This window comes from Canis lupus, chromosome 36 (assembly GCF_011100685.1).
Source record: "Canis lupus familiaris isolate Mischka breed German Shepherd chromosome 36, alternate assembly UU_Cfam_GSD_1.0, whole genome shotgun sequence".
Lineage (NCBI taxonomy): Eukaryota > Metazoa > Chordata > Mammalia > Carnivora > Canidae > Canis > Canis lupus.
In genome coordinates this window covers 14,965,940-14,988,421 of record NC_049257.1, presented here as the reverse complement: position 1 = coordinate 14,988,421, position 22,482 = coordinate 14,965,940, and the positions used below count along the sequence as shown (strand labels likewise).

Sequence of the window (22,482 nt, the reverse complement as noted above, 5' to 3'; positions counted from 1 at the left end):
AAGATACCACCACAAAAAAATAAATAAATAAATAAAAATAAAAATAAATAAAAATAAAAAACCACACCAAAAACTCCCACAGGCTAATATCTCTGATGAATATAGATACAAAAATCCTCAACAAAACATCAGCAAACCAAACCCAACAATGCATTAAAAAATCATTCACCACAATCAAGTGGTATCTATTCATGATAAAAACCCTCAACAACATAGGTTCAAAGGGAACATAATAAAGGCCCTCAATGAAAAACCCACAGCTAATATCATCCTCAATGGGGAAAAACTGAGAGCCTTTCCTGTAAGGTCAGAAACAAGACAAAGATGTCCACCTTCACCACTTGTATTCAACATAGTACTAGGGCCTCAGCAATCAGACAACAAAAAGAAATAAAAGGCATTCAAACCAGTAAGGAAGAAGTACAACTTTCACTATTTGCAGATGACATTATATATAGAAAACCTGAAAGATTTCACCAAAGAACTTCTAGAATTGATAAATGAATTCAGTAAAGTCTGAGAATACAAAATCAGTGTTCAGAAATCTGTGGAATTTTTTTGTGGCATCTCTATATATCAATAATGAAGCAGCAGAAAGATAATTTTAAAAAATAATCCCATTTATAACTGCACCAAAAATAGTAAGATACCTAGGAATAACTCTAACCAAAGAAGTGAAAGACCTGTACTCTGAAAATGTAAACACTAACCAAAGAAATTGAAGATGACACAAAGAAATGGAAAGATAGTCCACGCTTATGGATTTGAAGAATAAATATTGTTAAATATCCATACTACAGAAGGCAATCTACACATTTAATGCATCTCTATCAAAATGCCAACAGCATTTGTATGGAACTACAAAAGATCCCAAATAGTCAAAGCAATCTTGAAAAGGAAAAGCAAAGGTGGAAGCATCACAATTCCAGATTTCAGGTTATATTACAAAGCTATAGTTATTCAAACAGTATGATACTGGCACAAAAACAGACACTTAGATCAACAGAACAAAATAGAAAACCCAGAAATGAACCCACAATTATATGATCAGTTAATCTTTGACAAAGCAGGAGAGAATATTTAATGGAAAAAAGACAGCCTCTTCAACAAATGGTATTGGGAAAATTGGACAGCAACATGCAAAAGAATGAAACTGGACTACTTTCTTACACTATACACAAAAATAAATTCAAAATGGATTAAACTCCTAAATGTGAGACCTGAAACCATAAAAATTCTAGAAGAGAACACAGGCAGTAACTTCTTTGACATCAGCCAAAGCAATTTCTTTCTACACATGTCTCCTGAGGCAAGGGAAACAAAAGCAAAAATAAACTATTTGGACTTCATCAATATAAACCTCCTGCACAGCAAAGGAAACAATCAATTAAACTGAAAGACAACCTATAGAACAGGAGAAGCTATTGCAAAGGACATACCTGAATAAAGGGTCCAAATCCAAAATCTATAAAGAATTTATACAACTCAACACCCAAAAGGCAAATAATCCAATTAAAAAAGACATGAATTGACATTTTCCCGAAGAAGACATCCAGATGGCCAACAAACACATGAAAAGACGCTTAACATTACTCAATATCAGGGAAATGCAAATCAAAACTATAATGAGATGTTACCTCACACCTGCCAGAATGGCTAATATCAAAAACACATGAAACAAGTGTTAGAATGAATCTGGAGAAAAAGGAACCTTCTTGGACTGTTGGTGGGAATGAAAACTGGTGCAGCCACTGTGGAAAACAGTATGGAGCTTCCTCCAAAAGTTAAAAATAGAACTATCCTATGATCCAGCAATCGCACTACTGGATACTTATCCAAAGATTACAAAATTCTAATTCAAAGGGATACATGCACCCCTATATTTATAACAGCATTATTTACAATAGCCAAGATACAGAATCAGACCAAGTATCCATCGATTGATGAACAGATAAAGATGTGATATATATGTGTGTGTATACATATATGTGCATATATATGTATATATGTATATATGTATACATATAAAAAGAATGAAATTTTGCCATCCATAATGACATAGATGGAGCTAGAGAGTATTATGCTCAGTCAAAGGAAGACAAATATCACATGATTTCATTCATGTGTAAAACTGAAGAAACAAAACAAATAAGCAAAGGGAACAAACAGAGAGAGAGAGAGGCAAACCAAGAAACAGACTCTTAACTATAGAGAACAACACACTGATGGCTACCAGAGGGGAGGTGGGTGGGTTATGGATGAAATAGATGATGGGGATTAAGGAGCGCATTTGCCTTGATGAACACTAGAGGTGATTAAAATAAAAACTTAAAAAAAATCCAAAATTCACAGTTCAAGTATAAAATATTATGCTTGTTTATTAATGACATTTAACTCCTCAGAAAATATAATACTTTGCATAAAATATCAATTTGTTTATGTTAGATAAATGATCACTTCATACCCTTAGGTAAAAAATTTTATCAAAGATCAAGTTGAAGTACATGCAAAAGATATCATCTCCAGTAATAAGGCCTTTATACATTTACAGATGTTCTTTCAAGTAACTCTTAACAACACAAAAACAAAACTTTTCACCAAAAGAGAATGATTAAATTTTTTTTAGATTTTATTTATTTATTTGACAGAGAGAGAGCACAAGAAAGGGAAAGAGCAGGAAGAGGAGCAGGCTCTCTACTGAGCAGGCAGCCTGATGTGGGGCTTGATCCCAGGACGGTGGGCTCATGACCTGAGCCAAAGGCAGATGCTTAACTGACTGAGCCACCCAGGCATCCCAGAGAATAGTTAATTATTTAACAGAATATTTTAAATGTCTTTAAATGAAAACTACAGACTATGGAACAATAATTAAAACACTGCAAATGTATCATTAATGCTATTATTATCATAGTATTTAGGCTGTTAATATCAAAATAGTATATTAACTCTAAAAATGATGGGATATCACATTTTGAATAACTCTATGATTACTACTATATAAAATATTTATACATATAAGGTTGAGGCATTAAGGCTCACAGTTTGCTCTTTTTTTTTTTCATATTTTGTATTATCACTTTAAATTTTTTTTAAATGAGGGTTTTCAGAGTGATTTCCCCTTTACCTTATTATTGACTAAACAGCTGAAAAGAACAGACCCATAAATGAAAAAAAGTCCTTTATTTCATTGTCATCTTTTAGATATATGATTATTATTTACTACTTAATAAAAATAATAATAAAAGCATTGACTTCAAAACATTTCCAACAGACTAAATATTTGTCCCCACAATTTTTAGAGTATTATGTATACTATATAATCTAAGAATCGGAATTATAAAGACATACCTTTGCGTAAGGGTTGTGGCATCATTAAGATCTGGATAAGCAAGAGGGATGTAACATCATGATAAAGAATTGGGACCTCAGGCTGTTGTTCTTCATTTCCCTGCCTAAAAGAAAAACACATAATCACTTTAGATGATATTATATATCTTTTCTAATTCATTTCATATTTCACATATATGTCTATGGAACAGAAATCAAACTTTTATAAACAATTGAGAAATCTCAAAAGAAAAAGGGCCATATTTTTTGCTTAAAAATATAATCTTTTGTATTCATATATTCTCTTGATTCTACCGAATATGAATAAATTACATGGAGAATTTATTAGATCTTCTTAAGTAAACAAGTGGGATACATTAACTTGATTATGAGTCTTTCTGATCTCTTGATTGATTACAGGAATCAAATGAAGGATTAACTGGAATTTAGAGGATTAGTTTCACTATAAATGGAGTAGATATAGGATACTTGCTATCACAGACTTTGCACTACAGAATAAATGTTCACATTATTAAAAAAAGAACAGGTATAATTCACAAACAAGTTATATTGAAAAGGTATGATTTATATTTTTTGTTATTTCAATTTTATGACTATCATAAAAATTTTTTAAAAATCTTTAACATTTTCAAAGTTTCAAAAAAAGATAATGATAGCCAAAGCAGAACTTAAAACACTATAAAAGACAAAGTAGTAAACTTTAGGAATGTGTAGTACTATGAGAAACAGAATATATTCTAAAGCAGATCTCATTCTAGATTTATAAGAATTTTTAAAACCGTGTAGAAGGACACATTTTTTGATCACAGGTTTAATTTTTATTATAAGAAAACACAATCAAATCTTAATTGTCTTAATTAGACAATTCTAGAATTGTCTAAATTTTGAAAGTATAATTCAGTCTAGATTTAGGATGAACAAAAGTTGTTCAACTCTTTTACTAGGCTCCATCATTCAACAAATATTGATTATTTACAATATCTTCTTCTATCAAACTGCTGCAGGCACTGGACACAATGGTGAATAAATGAATGCCTGCTGCTCTGAAGATTGTAATTGCCAGAGGAAGTCAGTTCTTTAAGTGTCTCCATTCTCTATAAATATCCCTTTAATTTACTTGTCTCCCTCTCCAAAGCTAACTTTCCATTAATGCTATGAAACCTACTATTTGTCTCTCCTGTCTCTCTTTTATACCAGCCCAAAGTTCCTTTTTTAAAAAAATGAGGGGTGTCATCATTTGTTCACCTATTATTTAAATTCACTCCCTCCCCCCACCCCCCGAATGGTTTCCACATGGCCAACAATGATCTCCTAATTACAAAATCTAGTAGACATTTTTCAATCCTTATTTCATTGACCTTTAATTCTGCATACAGTTGAACACTTTTGTCTGGAAACTTCTCTTGGCTTTTGTGAAACACTCTCTCAGGTTCCCTGGGAGATCAGTAATCTCTGATTACTCTAGATTTTTCTTTTCTTTTTTCTTTTCTTTTCTTTCTTTCTTTCTTTCTTTCTTTCTTTCTTTCTTTCTTTCTTTCTTTCTTTCTTCTTTCTTTCTTTCTTCCTTCCTTCCTTCCTTCCTTCCTTCCTTCCTTCCTTCCTTCCTTCCTTCCTTCCTTCCTTCTTTCTTTCTTTCTTTTTTTTTTTAGATTTTATTTATTCATTCATGAGAAACACAGAAACCCAGGCAGAGGGAGAAGCAGGCTCCCTGTAGGGAGCCCGATGTGGATTCGAGCCCAAGGCAGACAGACTATCAACTGAGCCACCCAGGTGTCCCTGATTATGCTAGTATTTTGGACAAGTTTGACTAACCTAGAAATGGCGATATTTCCCAAGGCTCAATTCCCACTCTCTTTTAACATAAAGGACTCTTTTTGAAAGACCTCCTAATCCATGACTCCAATCTCCAACTATACACTGATGACTCCCAAGTCTGTATCTTTGGCTAGGACTATCTGAATATTTACTCTCTCCACTTGTACATCTAATGGGCAGCTCGACCTCAGCATGCTTGAAACTGAATTCATGATCATTCTATTCAATTCCACACAAACAAACCCCCCTACCCATAACCAACCTACTCTCCCTTCTATGTTCTTAGTCTTGATGTGGCTTATTTATTATATCCTCTAGCATTTAGCACAATGTCTGAATATAATATACACACAATAAAAATATAATAAATAAATAAGGTAGGATCTTGGGGATATCCTGAACCTATCTTCTCTAACTCACTCCATATTTAATTGTCAGTAAGTCCTAACAACTATCTTTATTCCTGTCATCTCTATGGCCACTTCCTTCTCACTATTCAATCTCCCCCAATTATATGTTCTCCCAATTCATCCTCTATATTGTTAAGTGCCCTGAAAAAAAAAAAAAAAAAAACTTTCTACAGGAACTATCTCTTGTTTACCATCATTTCCCTGATGCCTAGATTAAAACAGTTAATAAAAACCAGCTGAATAAATAAAAAAATGAAAAATGAATGGATGGACGGATGTCAGATGGATGGACAAACAGGCGGCAAAAGAGACAAAAACTAGAGAGCTAAGGCTCCTGAGCATAGAGATAAAATGCACTGAGGGAAGAAACATAATAGTAAATTACAAACTTGATGAGATTAGGGCCTATAAATCCCACTATTTGTATTTCTGTGGTTTTATCACAGTTCCTTTAGTGAAATGAACAAAATGACTCAAAAGGAAATATGCAGAGGATAAAATCTGTTCCTAAAGAGGAAAATACACTGAAAAATCCTTGCTGTCCTATGGATAAAAAAGAAAGTGGTAAGAAACAAGTCTGTTAAAAGTTATTTAGAATAAAAATGATTTTGGATTATCAAACTGCTGCATTAAATCTAACAACTAACAAAAGACTCACACTCAGAATTCAAAGGAATTTTATATGCTAGGCCAATCTCAGTCCTATGCAAAGATACATTTTACTGGACAAAAATCAAAGAGGCTTGAGAACTTCTTCTGTCATGATCTAAAGACTAACAAATTACAGAGCTTTTAGGTACAGAAAATAAAAGTATCTCCAAATGAGTAAGTTAAATATAGTTTCTTAAAATAGGGATATTATAAGCAACTGGAAAGCTTAAAGGGCAAATATAAGTCTAGATTCTCATTTATTTTATTATGTTATGTGTCAATAATTTTTTTATAATAGAAGCAATCTTTCTCAAATTTAGAGGTTAGTTACCTTTTGTTATTATTACTTAATTGATTATTATTGCAGTGACCTTCAAATATTATTTAAAATCAGTCTAAATCTTCATATGCATAGAAAACTATACTTCAGATTACATCCTCTATCATATATACTTGATAAAAATTCAGCAATCTTTATATATTAAATTGAGAATGTATAATTAAGAGATGTTTCAAAACTACAATGATACAAAAATGAATTTAAAAAAACGAGAATGTTCTGGGGTACCTGGCTGGATCAGTTGGTAGAGCATGCGACTGCTGATCTCTGGGTCATGAGTTCAAGCCCTACATTGGGCTAAATAATTACTTTTTTAAAACTGGGGAATGTTCTTAATTGAGGAAACTGTCTACTACAAAGATACCTATTTTCCCAACATTAATTTATGAGTTTAAAATAATTCTAATCAAAATCACAAGTGAAGGGAAGGACTTAGAAAATGGTTCTAAAGATCATCTGGAAGAATATGCAGGTGAGAACAGTAAACAAAAATTGGGAAGTAGGGGATGGGATGGGACAGGACAGGGGCGAGGAGACAGAAGAAATGAGAAAAGCCTAATCTAACCAGAGACATACACATAACATAGCTCCTCAGTAAGTAAACCAGAATAGTTCTATCACAAATAAGCTTGTAGGTCAATAGACCAATGTAAAGTCCTTAATCAGGACCATAATGTACAAACATTTAGTATATAATAAACGGGATGTAAAATTTCTAAAAAATTAGCTAGTTATTTGAAAATAAATTTTAAATCTTCACCCATTACTACTGATGAAAATAAATGCCAAGATTTTTTTTAAAAATCATCCCATAAGAAAATTCTACAAAGAATGTATCAATAGGTATTGCACACTCTAAGACAAGAAACACATTGCAATACAGGTTATAAAGGTAAACACTAGAACTTGGATAGGTGAGGCAGGTACTCTAAGTATGAAAGTAACCAGAAAAAATAAGAAATGTAAGGCATGATTGGTTTGGCTACATGAAATTTTAAAACCTTAGTATATCAAGAAAAGTAATACAAAATCAAAAGGCAAAACATATTTTGGAAAAAATGTTTCAACGTCTATGGAAATATAAGGTTTACTATTTTAAGCTGTAAAGAATCACTGAGATAATTTTTTAATTCTTTACTTAAATTCAACTTAACAGATTAGGGCCTATAACAGATTTTGTACTTTTTTTTAATTTTTATTTACTTATGATAGTCACAGAGAGAGAGAGAGAGAGGCAGAGACACAGGCAGAGGGAGAAGCAGGCTCCATTCACCGGGAGCCCGATGTGGGACTCGATCCCAGGTCTCCAGGATCGCGTCCTGGGCCAAAGGCAGGCGCCAAACCGCTGCACCACCCAGGGATCCCCAGATTTTGTATTTTTAGTTTCAGGTGTAGAATTTAGTGATTCATCAGTTGTATATAACACCCAGTGCTCAGTACATCAAGTGACCTCCTTAATGCCCATCACCTAATTACCTCTTCCCCCCACTCACTTCTCCTCCAACAACCCTGTTTGTTAGAGCTCAGCATCTCTTACTGTTTGTCTATTTTCATCTTATTTTATTTTTCCTTCCCTTCTCTACATTCATCTATTTTGTAACAGATAATTTTTAAAAAATAAGATGCCAACAGAAAAATGGACTGTAGTTCTCAACATATAATTCACAAAGAATGTATACAAATAGCTAATAAACGTGAAATATTTATACGAAGTTAACTCTACCAGAAATTAAACAAATTTCTATTACTTTGAGATCCCATTTTTTTAATCTATCAAACTAGCTCAAAATATGTTTTTAAAGTGATAATACCCAAGATTAACAGAAATGGAAACATCCCGACATTGCCAGTGAAAGTTTATATAGGTACAATCTTTCTAAAACACAGTGCTGTGATATGTTAACACAGTGCCTGACATGAAGTGAATATCAAATAAATGACTAAAAACATAAAATATTTATATACTTTCATGTTATTCTAGAGTTCTGAGATTATATCTGACATGTCAAAAATGGCTTAACACATCATCTGATGTTATGGTAGAAAAGAAGAAACAATTTAAAAGATTAACAATAGGAATGAATAAATAAACTAGGTATTTCAAAGAATTTTTAATGATGTGGGAATTTGGTTGTTATGTGTTAATTTTAAAAAGCAGATTCTAAAACAGCATGATTCAAATAATACTTTAAAATTCGTAATATATCTAAAGAAAAAAAGAAACTGGAAATAAATGTCTCCAATGTTACCAATGTTAGAAGAATTCCCAGAAAACAGGACTGATTTTCCCCCTCATATCTGATCTCATTTTTATATTTCATGAATTCATTAAATTGTAATAAACTATATATAACATATGGGTTATAAGATTTTAGATTCTTTCTTTTTTTTCTCACCATTTTTGCACATTCCAAACACTATAAAATAAATGTAATTTTTATAATCAGAAAAAAAATTACAAAAATAATAATAGCCTGGAGTTTGTAGCCTGCTAAGACAACAACAATCATTCTGAAGACACAGAAATGGATTTTTGCTGGCACACAGCAGGCACATAATCAGAATGAATGAGTGAATGAATGAATATACGGCATTGTAGAAAGAAAACCAAAAATTCTGAGTGTGGGGTTTAATGCCATCATTGTGATAGCTATCCTTTTAATGTTTAATATTTTAAAATACAAGCAAAATTTAAAATAATTGTTTCTATTTCTTAAAGTTTTAAAATAATCTTTAAAATCCAGATTATAGAAACTGTATATCACTATTAACTCTATGGATAAGAGGAAACAGGTGGGTTAGAGTTAATACCTTGATTTTCCATTTTTTTTAAAAAACCAAAGTAATTATCAACACAATGAGGTTAAAAGGAAATGAAAAAATAACTTTCAAGAGGATTATAGGGAAAAGTATATATGAGAAACCCATATCATTAGACATAAAATTTTATGTTGGGAAAGTATTAAAAGTGAGAAAATAGAATATTAAAAAATCTTATAGCTAATAAACACAATGTCATATTATAACGAACTATAATATTATAAATTAATAGTTCATTCTACATTCTATTAAGGAACCATAAAATGAGAACAAATATAGGAGGGAAAAATCAACCAGATTTTCCAGAAATTGCTCAGATCTCTTACTACTAAGAAAGGAAACAAAGACTAATAGTTAAGAACTTAGGCCCTTGAATCAGAAAAATGCGGATTCAAATGCCAACTCTATTCCTTAACAGTTGTGTGCACCTAAAAACCATGTTAATTTCTTTCTTTCTTTCTTTTTTTTTTTTTTTAACAGGAGCCCAATGTGGAGCCTGAGTCATGAACTTGAGATTAAGACCTGAGTTGAGATCAAGAGTAGGATGCTGGGGATCCCTGGGTGGCTCAGCGGTTTAGCACCTGCCTTCGGCCCAGGGCGTGATCCTGGAGTCCTGGGATCAAGTCCCACATCAGGCTCCCTGCATGGAGCCTGCTTCTCCCCCTGCCTGTGTCTCTGCCTCTCTCTGTGTGTCTCTCATGAAAAAATAAATAAAATCTTAAAAAAAAAAAAAAAAAGTGTCGGATGCTTAACCGACTGAGCCACACAGGCACCCCAATTAATTTTCTAAACCTCAGGTTCTTCATCTGTAAAACGTGGGATAACAATGGTACCTAGTATATACAATTATGGTGATGATTAAATGAGATTATATATATGCAAAACACCAAAAAGCTAGCATAAAATAATCACTGGATAAGTTTTCATAGCATTTACTAACTAACCTAGTGGGTATTAAATCTTAGAGGCTGATAAGAACACATCTGACAAAAAGTATTATTGAAAGCACAGTACCTATGTCTAGTCTTTAAAACTTTTAATTCATCAATACTACACTTAGGAAATCTTTGGATTGCCAAACATCTTTAGACTCAGAATTAGGTCTTCTGATACTTTACTTGCACACCATTACTGCCCTTGAGTATGCAGGTCTAGAAAAGAAAATTACTAGCGACTGTCAAGAAAAGTGACTTTCCTTAGCCATAAGATACAAAATACTCATAGCTTGCTAATTTTGTCTATAAACACAAAACATACACACAAAACATATTCATAACCTCAAAGTATCTCTCCAGAAAACATAGGTAATTACTAATTACAAAGGACAAAACAATAACTTTACAGTGGAAAAATCCAGCAGATACCACATTAACCAAGTGATCAGAGTTATTATCGTCAATAACAACACAAATCAACAGCATGTACCTCCTAATATGATACACTAAAAAGATTACTTCTGTGGTATTTCTGCCAAAAGTTCATAACCTGAATCTAACCATAAGAACTACTGAACAGAAAGGATTGAACAACAAATTGAAGGATTCTACAAAATAATTGGCCTGAACTCTTTAAAAAAAAAAAAAAGTCAATGACCTGAAAGACAAAGAAAAAGTTGGGAACAATTTTAGATTAAAGGAAATTAAAGAGATATGACACCTGATTTTTCCCCCTCATATTTGATCTCATTTTTATAGTTTATGAATTCATTAAATTATAATAAACTCAAGCACAATCTTGAATTTTCTGTGCACTTCATTTACATTTCTAGGACATTTCTGAAACAATGGGCAAAATGTGAGTAGCTTCTTTTTTTTTTTTTTTTTTTTTTTTTAAAGATTTTATTTATTTATTCATGACAGTCACAGAGAGAGAGAGAGAGGCAGAGACACAGGCAGAGGGAGAAGCAGGCTCCATGCACCGGGAGCCCGATGTGGGATTCGATCCCGGGTCTCCAGGATCGCGCCCTGGGCCAAAGGCAGGCGCCAAACCGCTGCGCCACCCAGGGATCCCTGTGAGTAGCTTCTGTATGAGATAGGGGTCAATATTAATTACTTCTCATAAAACTATCCAATTAACCCAGTATTATTTATTATAAAGTCTATGCTTCCCTTACTGTTCCTTGGTGCCATTTATGCTTGCTATAAATTCACTATCCAGCCATGTATGGGTCTGGTTTGTTTTAACAAGCAAATACAAATGAATTTTCTGAGCCCTACTTGGTTATACAAGTAGTGGCATAATGTACACATTTTTTTCTCCTGTATTTATCTCTTAACATTGTACTTTGATGCAGATCTTTCCACACCAGAAAACAGTGTTTTCTCACCTTTGTTTCCTTTCCTTTTTTTTTTTTGATATATATATATATTTTTTAATATACTATTGTAGGGAAGGCAAAGCAATAGAACATCTGGTAGCTATATGGAAAAAAATAAAATTGGATCCATTTCTCATATCAGATATGATAAATTCCAAATAGAGATCTAAATGTAAAAACTGAAGTCATAGATGTATTAGAAGAATCGTACATCTGATAAGAGGTAAATATCCAAAATATACAAGGAATTCATACAACTCAATAGCAAAAAAAAACCAAGTCAATTAAAAAATGGGCAGAGGATCTGAACAGACATTTTCCCAAAGAAGACATAGATGACCCGCAGGTATTAAAAAGGTGTTCAGCATCACTAATCATCAGGGAAATGCAAATCAAAACCACAATGAGATATAACTTCACTACTGTTAACATGGCTATTATCAAAAAGAAAAACTAGGTATTGACAAGAATGTGGAGAAAAGGAACCTTTGTGCACTGTTGGTGGAAATGTAAACTAGTACAGCCATTATTATTATTATTTTTTTTTATGATAGTCACAGAGAGAGAGAGAGGCAGAGACATAGGCAGAGGGAGAAGCAGGCTCCATGCACCAGGAGCCCGATGTGGGATTCGATCCCGGGTCTCCAGGATCGCGCCCTGGGCCAAAGCAGGCGCCAAACCGCTGCGCCACCCAGGGATCCCTAGTACAGCCATTACAGCAAATAGTATGGAGGTTCCTCAAAAAGTTAAAAATACAACTACCAAATGATCCAGCAATTCCACTTCTGGATATTTATCAAAAGGAAATAAGACTAACTCAAAAAATAAAATATATGCACCCTCATGTTCACTACAGCATTATTTACAATCACCAAGACATGGAAACAATCTAAGTATCAATCAATGGATGAATGGATAATGAAAATATCACACACACACACGCAGAGGAATATTATTCAGCCATAAAAAGAAGGAAACCCTATCATTCTGACAATAAGGATGGACCCTGAGGGCATTATGCTAAGTGAAATAAATCAGACAAAGAAAGACGAATATCATATGACTTCACTTACATGTGGAATATTTTTTAAGAAATGAACTCACAGATACAAAGAACAAATTGGTGGTTGTCAAAGATGGTCGATGGTAAGTGAGCAAAATGGGTGAAGGTAGTCAAATAGTGAGCAAAATGGGTGAAGGTAGTCAAATAGTATCAACTTCCAGGTTAAAATAAATAAGTCATGGGGGTATAGTGTATGGCGTGGTGACTATAGTTAATAATAGTGTGTTGTAAATTTGGAAGTTGCTAAGAGAGGGACACCTGGGTGGCTCAGCGATTGAGTGTCTGCCTTTGGCTCAAGGCGTGATCCTGGGATCCGGGATCAAGAACCTCATGGGGCTCCCTGCTTCTCCCTCTGCCTCTGTGTGTCTCTCATGAATAAATAAATAAATATTTTTTAAAAACTGTTAAGAGAATAAATCTTTAAAATTTTCATCATTAGAAAAAGGTTTGTAATTATGTGCAGTGACAGATGTAACTAGACTTACTATGGTGATCATTTCACAACATATAAAAATATATCATTATGTTGTAATTAGTTTCATTATACCTGAAACTAACATAATGTTGTACGTCAATTATATCTCAATTAAAAAAAGGGATAGGAAAAGAAAACCTAAGTGAATTTCCTTATAATCAGGGAGTGGGGTAAGACCTGAGTGAAGGTAAGTCAAATGGCAGAATTAATAATTAAAAAGATTAATAAATATGACTATATTAAAAAAACTGGATGGCAAAAAAATCATAAAGTAAAAACACATTTGACAATCTAATGAAATATATTTGCAACTTATAATACAAAGGGCCAATATCCATAATCCATAAACATGTTTTTTAAATGAAGAGGAAAAAGACTAAAAACTCAATGTTTAGAAGTGGGCAACAGATAAAAAGTTCCCAAAAAGAAATGCAAACAGGCATGAATGTAAGATAGAGGTCTCTGAATTGATCACATAGTTTTTCATTAGGAAAAATTTAAGTTTTATAAAATTAAGATTAACGAATCAAGGGGAAAAAAGGCAATCTTTAAATACTAAGGCAAATGAGTCTCACTATAAATCAAGTTGATGGCATAACACAAGAATAAAAGTTACTTCAAATGACTTAAAAACAGTACTTTGCCTGTATATCCCTATATTCTAGGTCAAAAGAACTTAAGAGTCAGTAGTAATAGCATTTTAAAAATAATTATAGTTATACTGTAGGTGATGGAAGTAATAATAAAGGTAGTATCATTGTGAACCTAGATTTTCAAAATAAGAGAAAAAAGATGCACATGACAAAAAAGTTAAGAAATAAAATATAACTTTGCAATCTACCATTTGAATTACAAATACCAGTAAGAACTAAAGATCTTTTTCTCAGTAGAGAAAGAGAGAGAGACTGATTTCTGGGGCATCTGTGGCTCAGTTGGTTAAGTGACCAACTCTTGATTTCAGCTCAGGTCATGATCTTGATCCTGAGATCAAGTCCCGCGTATCTGGCTCCACACTCAGTACAGAGTCTGCTTGTCATTCTCCCTCCCCCTCTGTCTCTCCTCTTGTCTGCTCTCTCTCTGTCTCTCTCTAAAATAAATAAATCTTTTTTAAGAGAGAGAGAGAGAGAGAGAGATCCTAGCTCTGTCCACTGGAATGGCCTACAAGCCTAAAAATAATTATGATAATACCCCTTATCATCCTGATTGTGATCTCTAAATACCATTTCCCATTAAAAGGAACTACACAGAAAAATGGCTGATGCCAGGTAGAGAGTGTAAAATGTACAAAATAAGCCTACATTAACTTACTGTGCCAGAAAGCAAGGATATTATCAAAGACTACTCGGATCATGTAAAAATACACAGGGATTCTCACTAACCTAAAAGGGAGCAATATATACGTCTTTGAATTGGTATTTTCACTTTCTTTGGGTAAATACCTAGAAGCAGAATTGTTGGATCATACGGCAGTAGTTCTATTTTTAATTTTCTGAAGAACCTCCATAGTGGCTACACTAACAATGTGTAAGGGTTCCCTTTTCTCCACAATCTTGCCAGCACTAGTGAAGAGATATATGCACCCCTGGTTCACTGCAGCATTATTTACAATAGCAAGACATGGAAGCAACCTAAGTGTCCATCGATAGATGAATGGATAAAAGATGTCAAATATGTGTGTGTGTGTACACACACACACACACACGCAGCCATAAAAAAGAATGAAATCATGCCATTTGTGACAACATGGATGGACCTAGAAGGTATTACACTAAGTGAAGTTAAGTCAGATGGACAAATCCTGTATGGTCTCACTTATTTGGAATCTAAAAAACAAAACAAGCAAGCGGACAAAACAAAACAGAAATAGACTCACAGAGGAAACAGACTGATGGTTACTAAAGTGGAAAGAAGTTGAGGATGGATGAAATAGGTGAAGGGGAGTAAGAGGTACAAACTTCTAGTTATAAAATAAGTCATGGGGATATACAACATAGGGACTATAGTCAATAATATTGCAGTAACTTTGTATAGTGGCAGATGGTAACTAGACTTATGGTGGAGATCATTTTGTAACGTACAAAAATACTGAATGTCTATGATATACACATAGCTTTGATGCAATTATCCTTCGATAAAAATAATAAAGTAGGACAATTTGCACTGAAAAGAGGAATGGCAAAAATGGAGTGAACACATCAAATACATAAAAATGATAAGATCATCAAATAAATAACCACGACTTTTTGGTCACCACTGGAAGTTGCTACAGCATCAATTCATTTTCTTTGAAATTTATAAACTGGGAAAAATCAAGCATTCATCCTACCAAATACCAATACCATCTTCAGGGTAACCAAATAGATGATATGGGGAAGTTATCCCATAAATTAAAAAATCATTCCTAGCTAATAAATCAGAAGTGAGATTTTGCTTTGTTTTGTTTTAAATCACTCTTTTGAAGTACCTAATGAAATACCAGATTTAGGCAGGAATGAATCATCAGGGGTTACAACACTGGGTGTGACTGATGGGGAACTTTACAGTAAAGGGATCAGACTAAGGTTACCTGAACCCCCTGATCAATTTTGACATAAAAAGAAGGGCAATCAGCCATTGTGCACCTCCATTCAAACTTTTTAACTGCATAAAAATTAATGGGATTCTTTTAAACATTTTCTCAGATGGTATGAATTGTTAGGCGATTTTTATAGAAAGTATAATGGTAAACATTTTTTATTTTTTAATATATCTGTGTTTAATAAGGAAAATTCACACATTCATAAAGAATTTTACTATTTTAATACTTGACCTGTTTCTCAAAAACAGTTTTAATTGACTTTAATCTCTCAATAATACTTACTGTGAGTTCACCTCTTCTACTAATTGCGTAAGCTTTCTCCAAGGATTATACTCAGAATCAATGCTATAAAGTCGCATGTGCAAGGCTAATACATGGAACAGCTGATCTAAACAAAATGAAAAAAAGGTAATTAGAAAGTTCACGTAATCCTTCCAGAGCAAAATTCAGACAAAATTTCTAGCTAATTCATATGGAAATATTTTCCATCCTCCTAATTATAATTCACCGAGTTTAAGTATCAACTACTTCACACTTTCTTTTAAGGTAAATTCTGAAATATATATCCAAATAATTTCTACTGGAATCTGGACTAACCTTATGCTCAATCTTAATACTGGAATGGTTTGTCTTCCTCGTCTCCTATCACAGACCTACTTTTCCTTGGCTTTATGCATCAGATTTGACAATTGGCACTCTTGTGGCCATCTCCTAACGATGATTTACTCTTATCAATACCCTAATCTGAGTGATACTGACAATGACATCGACATAAATCACTGTTAGATGAAATTCTTTATGTAATATCTTCCCCTGTATCCTCTTTAGACTGAATTGTGACTTCACTATCTTTTGATTCAACATGAAGAAAAAAACTGAAATAAAACAATATTACTTAACAATTATTCCAGCTGTTTTCATTTCTTTTGTCTAAGCTATAATAATCTACAAGTCTTAACTTTCTTTTTCTTTTTTAAGATTTTATTTATTTATTCATGAGAGACACACAGAGAGAAGCAGAGACATAAGCAGAGAGAGAAGCAGGCTCCTCACGGGGAGCTCAATGTGGGACTTGATCCTGGTACCCCGGGATCACGCCCTGAGCCAAGCCACCCAGCTTGGTCCCAAGTCTTAGCTTTCAACAAAATTCTGTTCATGACATTTGGGGAAAAAAGACTTTTTCTTTAAAATTTTAAAATCAGGGCAGCCCTGGTGGTGCGGCAGTTTGGCGCTGCCTGCAGCCCAGGGTGTGATCCTAGAGACCCTGGATCGAGTCCCATGTCGGGCTCCTTCCATGGAGCCTGCTTCTCCTCCTGCCTGTGTCTTGGCCTCTCTCTCTCTCTGTGTCTCTATGAATAAATAAATAAAACCTTAAAAAAAATTTTTTTTAAATCATTCAGAAGAAAATCCTAAATTTTACTTTCATATCACATGTCCTTTTTTGGTGCCAAAAATGATAAGGAATGGGTTAGATTATCCTGTCACAAATATTCAAAAACCTATGTGACTCAAAAAGTCATTTTTTAGAAAGTCAGATAATACTTTCTGACATATGACTAAAATTAACTCTTATAATCAGACAGAAAAAAGGCCAAATAACACAAGTATATTGTCACTTATTCTCTAAATTAAAATAATCAAAACGAAACAAGGTTTACTTCTCAAGGCAACTAACTTAGAAATCAATATATTTTAGATTAATTTAAGATCCATCAATATGATTTTTGTGTGGGGTCGTATAGCAGTAGAAGGGGTAATAGTAGTAGTAGCTGTGGTTTGGGGAAGCTTTTGTAAGACATATGAGAGCTATAAGATGAACAAAGTAAGTATTCCACTCTGGAGCAGGTAGAGAAAATAGGAGGTGGGCAGGGGAACTGAATCTTAACACTGGACATAACTGTAAGTTTCAATCTCATCTCTCTATAACAAATGGAATGTAAATACCTTAACCTGCTTCACCTCATGCTGTAAGTCAACGTATAGTATAAAGCCTTTCTTAAAATTTCTTCATCCTACTAATAGTCCACATTAGCTGAGTATTTGTTACATGTCAAGCGCTATTTTGAAATCATTTAATATAGATTACCTCAATTACTTTTCACAAAAATTCTACTAGGTAGGTAATATTGTTATCCCCAGTTTTGAGACCAGTTAAGGTTCCCAAATTTCCAGTTTTTTCAGTAAACTGGTTCAACTAATACCACTGACAACAGGAATGTTTTCAGCAGAGAAATAAAATGATGAAAGATATACTGGTCATTTTATTTCAATTCAATTCCACATAAGATTGTTTCTCCCAAGTACATAATTTATAACAAAAGTGTCTAAAACCTGAAAGTGTTTTTTAAAAAACAAAAACAAAAAAACAACAGGAATTCCTTGAATGGAAAAATATTAACTCAAATTGCAAGGTGAAGAGTTTTAGATTTTTTTACATAGGTATTAAATGAATTAAAGAGCTGTTTTTAGTATTTCCTTTCATGATGAAAGTCAATTATCAGGGAGTTTTTCTGATTTAATCAAAAGCATATAAGTTGCAATTTTACTAACTTGTTTTGCATTGAAACTATGGTGGCATAGAAAAAAAATGCTGCAATTTATCTATTATCCTGACCTCTACCATAATTAAAGAAATACAAACGTTGAAGAAACTTTTTCATCTCTTCTATGTCCTCATTTCTGCAGATGAAGAAAAAGACCCAAAGAAAGGAAGAACCTTGCCTGATCACCTTATTACTTACTGGAAAAGCTAAGAATACAGTTGAAGATTTGCTACTTCCTTGCTATTTCTACCACTCTCGCTCTCCTTGGGGGTTTTTATGATTGAAAGAAAAAATTCCTTTCCACTGTTATGTAAAACTGATGCTGTAACCATGAGGTATCTTCTAAAGCTATTAATACAATATATAACAAGAGTCTTTTGTTGACTTTGGAGCTGAAGAATATCTAATAAGGTACATCTATCTTTGAAAAACAATGCTAGAAATTGCAAGTAACTTCAGTAGGAAACAGAGAATTGGCCAAATAACAATCAATACCTTTCATTATTTATTCTATGTTTTCAAATTTTAGTCTGAGGGCTATCTATCAATAAGAATAAACTCTCATTTAGCAGTAAAAATATTTCTTATACTAAAACAAATATTGACAGTAGTAGATGTAGGATAAAGAGAACCTACGTCATAATCAAAAAGTTAAAAACTAAAACTAATGGGAAAACATTTCTTTAAGTTTTATTTCTTTAAGTAATCTCTACATCCACACGGGGCTCAAGCTCACAACCCCAAGATCAAGAGTTGCATGCTCTTCCGACTGAGCCAGCCAGGCACCCCCAAAAACATCTTAAATATCAACTGTTTGTATGATATTTTAAAAGTTGATTTTTTTTTTAAAGATTTATTTATTTATTCATGATAGACATAGAGAGAGAGGCAGAGACACAGGCAGAGGGAGAAGCAGGCTCCATGCACCGGGAGCCCGACGTGGGACTCGATCCCGGGACTCCAGGATCGCACCCTGGGCCAAAGGCAGGCGCCAATCTTGAATAACAACAGTAAAAAAAAAAAAATAGATAACTTCTTTTCCGGAACAACATGTTTTAAAATTCTAGAACCACATTTATAAAAGCATTTCAGAAATGAGAAACATCACTAAATTTATTTAGAGGTGTACTAGATTTCAACATATGTATAGGAGGCACCACTATCTAGTAGGAGCCAAATCCTTGGTTTGAATCCAAGCTCTATACTGATCATATGTTCTTGGACAAAAAACCTTAGTTTTATTATCTGTAAAATAGGAATAATACCACCTTTCTGGCCTGTTATATAGCAATAATAGTTATAGTAATAGCATATATCTGTAGTGTGTAGGTAGGTGTGCTTACATATATATATATACATATAAAGTTTGCAAGAATAAATTCCAAATAATAAATTTAATATTTCTAAACTTGAGATATCACAATTAAAATCAGAAATTATGGCATTACAAATATCAGGTTTCCACATAAAACTACTCCATAAAAAATATTAAAATATATATTTTTAAGTCTCTTCTCTCTCTTCCCCTGAACTTTTGGTACTACCCTAGTTGCTTCTCAGTTACTTTTACATGTTCTACCCTAGTTGCTTCTCAGTTACTTTTACCTGTTCTTCCTCTGTTAAACGTTAAAAGGTAACATTCTCCACAAGGAAAGAAAAAGGAGCCCTTCTTTGGTTCACTTTCTTCCCTCTCATTCTGCACATACTACTTCAACAAATTTAACTTCCATGTCTACTTATAAGTTTACAATTCACAAATTTCTCTAGCTCTTCAATGTTCAAAAGGTACCGCAAAATCAATATATCCAAAAATAAACTGATTATATAGCCCAATGTTATCTGGGCTGCAAAGTTCAGTTCTTCTTATAGTTCCTATTTGGGGGAATGATATCACTGCCCTTACAAACACCAAAAAAAACCAAAACCAAAACCAAAAACAAAAAAACAGAAAACAAAAAACCAACCAACCAAACAAACAAAACCCAAAACCAACAAGCAAAACAAAACAAAACACTTGGGAACTCAAATCCAACATCCTTGCCCTCCATAGCAAACTGATTATCAATCCTATAGGTTCTACCTCCTATGATCCATCCTCTTCTGCTTCACTCCACCGCTACATCATTTCTCAACTGGATTACTCAAGAATGCTCATTCAGCTTCATGCCTTTCATTTCACTCTCTCCCAATCCTTGGAAACAGTAAGTCCATCACATTATCTTATAACTGGCTGGTAAACCACTGAAGGAACAGATTTTGAAAGCCCTTCATGAGCTAACCTCTAACTTTTATTTCTTAACCTTCTTTCCTCTTCTTTCCAAGTATTCCCCAGTGTGTCATGTTGTCTCATTCTGTCTCTGCAAGCTGTTCTCTCAGCCTAGAATAGTACATTCTTATTCTCCAGGCAAACTTGATTCATCTTTCAAGAGCTAGTTCAAATGGTCCTCTGTAAAGTTTTCACTAATACCATAACTGAGACAGATGTAACCATTCCTTGCTTTATACATTATCTATACCTTGAGTTAATTCTATTTTATTACTTCTTATATAGTCCTGTAATTATTTTCACAGGTTTTTCTCTCCCGTTAATGGTGAGAGCTCCCTGAAGAAGACCATTGTGTCCTTTCCTCTTTTGTACTTCCTAGGCTAGCGTAGTGCTTGGTATATAGCAGGATTTTGTTTAAGTATGCTGAATATTATGAATGAATCAGCAATCCTATAAAAAAATCATACAATATAAGCACAAAATTCATGAAGGATTTATACTCTTCCTTTTCTGTCATAATGACACACTGGCTCAGTAACCAAGAAGTAGGCCAATTAATCAGCTCTAATTTTATTGCCCCAAAGAGACTAACCTCTCAACTCTAACAACTAGAGCAGTGCTTGACCTATTTGCTCCCACCATCTTCTTCCCCCTGTTGGTTGTTCTGACAACTCACTTGGGACAAAGAATTCTATTTTCTGTAATACCAAATCAACTTCTTTATAACTGTGACAAGTCTAAAGCATTATAATGTGCTTCATCACAAGACAGACATGTCCTTACTAAAACAGAAAACACCACTGAAAGATTGGTTTGTCCTTAAAAAACAAAACAAAACAAAACAAAACAAAAAACACCCTATGACTTAATTATAAGAACTCTTAGCTGGAACAAAAAGGTAAGTTTTAACAATTCCTTCAATCTTTATCAATATTAAAATAACCAGCAATCTAAAACTGGTAGATTACTTCTTAGTAGAACTCATGTCATTAAGACAGAAATATATATTAAGGAGTTGTCCTAATAAAGACTTTCATAAGTTGGTTCCATGTTAAATTGTACCACTGTTAAAATTTACTTATAGTAAACCTTAACTGCGTCTGTGTTTCAGATCATTCAAGATTTTAGTCCTATCAGTGCAGTTATCCCTGATTAAATAACTGTCAATGAAAAAAACAATTAGCCAAATGATTCTCTGAACTACCACAGGGGTGAAAAAAATATCAATTTCTCTATAAATTACCAAAGTAAGGAAATGGTTCTGACCAATTTATCCAAGGTGAATACACTAGGTGTAGGTATACTCCTTTTAGAGTTGAGTCAGCTAACCCTAGTTCCTCTACACACCCAAGAAATTAGCTACAGAAAGATGGGGAAAGGCTCCTCAAATAAAGTCTGGGAACAACTCTAAGAAGAAAGGAAGATCTGCAGCTCTGGTTCCCAAGAAACAGGAAATTCACGTCATGGAGCCACAGGAGCTGACTCATCTTGCCCCATTCCATTCCTCATCACTCCATGTAAGGCAGAGCAGGGAAGAAAGTATCAATCATGGTAGGAATTTTGAAGGGTCAAGAAAAAATTTGGTAATAGGAAAATAATATATATAAAATACTTGTTTCATATATAAACTAGATGTTAATGTATATACATAGATGTGTATATATACTTTTGTTTTATTTTGTATCATTTAATTCTTAAGTTAACCACGATAGTTATGTCAGATAGTCAGCACAGCTATCATCATCCCCATTTTCACAATAAGGCAAAAAATTAGGTGACTTTCCTAAAGTCCAAAAGATAACAAACAGGACTAAATCCAGATCTTACAACTCAATGCTCCTTCCAGCACTGTATCC

General features: G+C 33.5%; 1 protein-coding gene across 6 annotated transcripts in view; it reads right to left on the bottom strand.

The window, feature by feature from the left end:
- Positions 1–22,482, bottom strand: part of UBR3 (ubiquitin protein ligase E3 component n-recognin 3) — a 225,737-nt gene that overhangs the window by 42,137 nt on the left and 161,118 nt on the right. For all 6 annotated transcript variants that reach the window (XM_038584782.1, XM_038584784.1, XM_038584785.1 and 3 more), the window contains 2 exons: positions 16,100–16,205; positions 3,349–3,452 (listed from right to left, as the gene is read on the bottom strand). In XM_038584782.1, the coding sequence (XP_038440710.1) occupies positions 3,349–3,452; positions 16,100–16,205 (210 nt within the window). The remainder of the gene's footprint in view (positions 1–3,348; positions 3,453–16,099; positions 16,206–22,482) is intronic.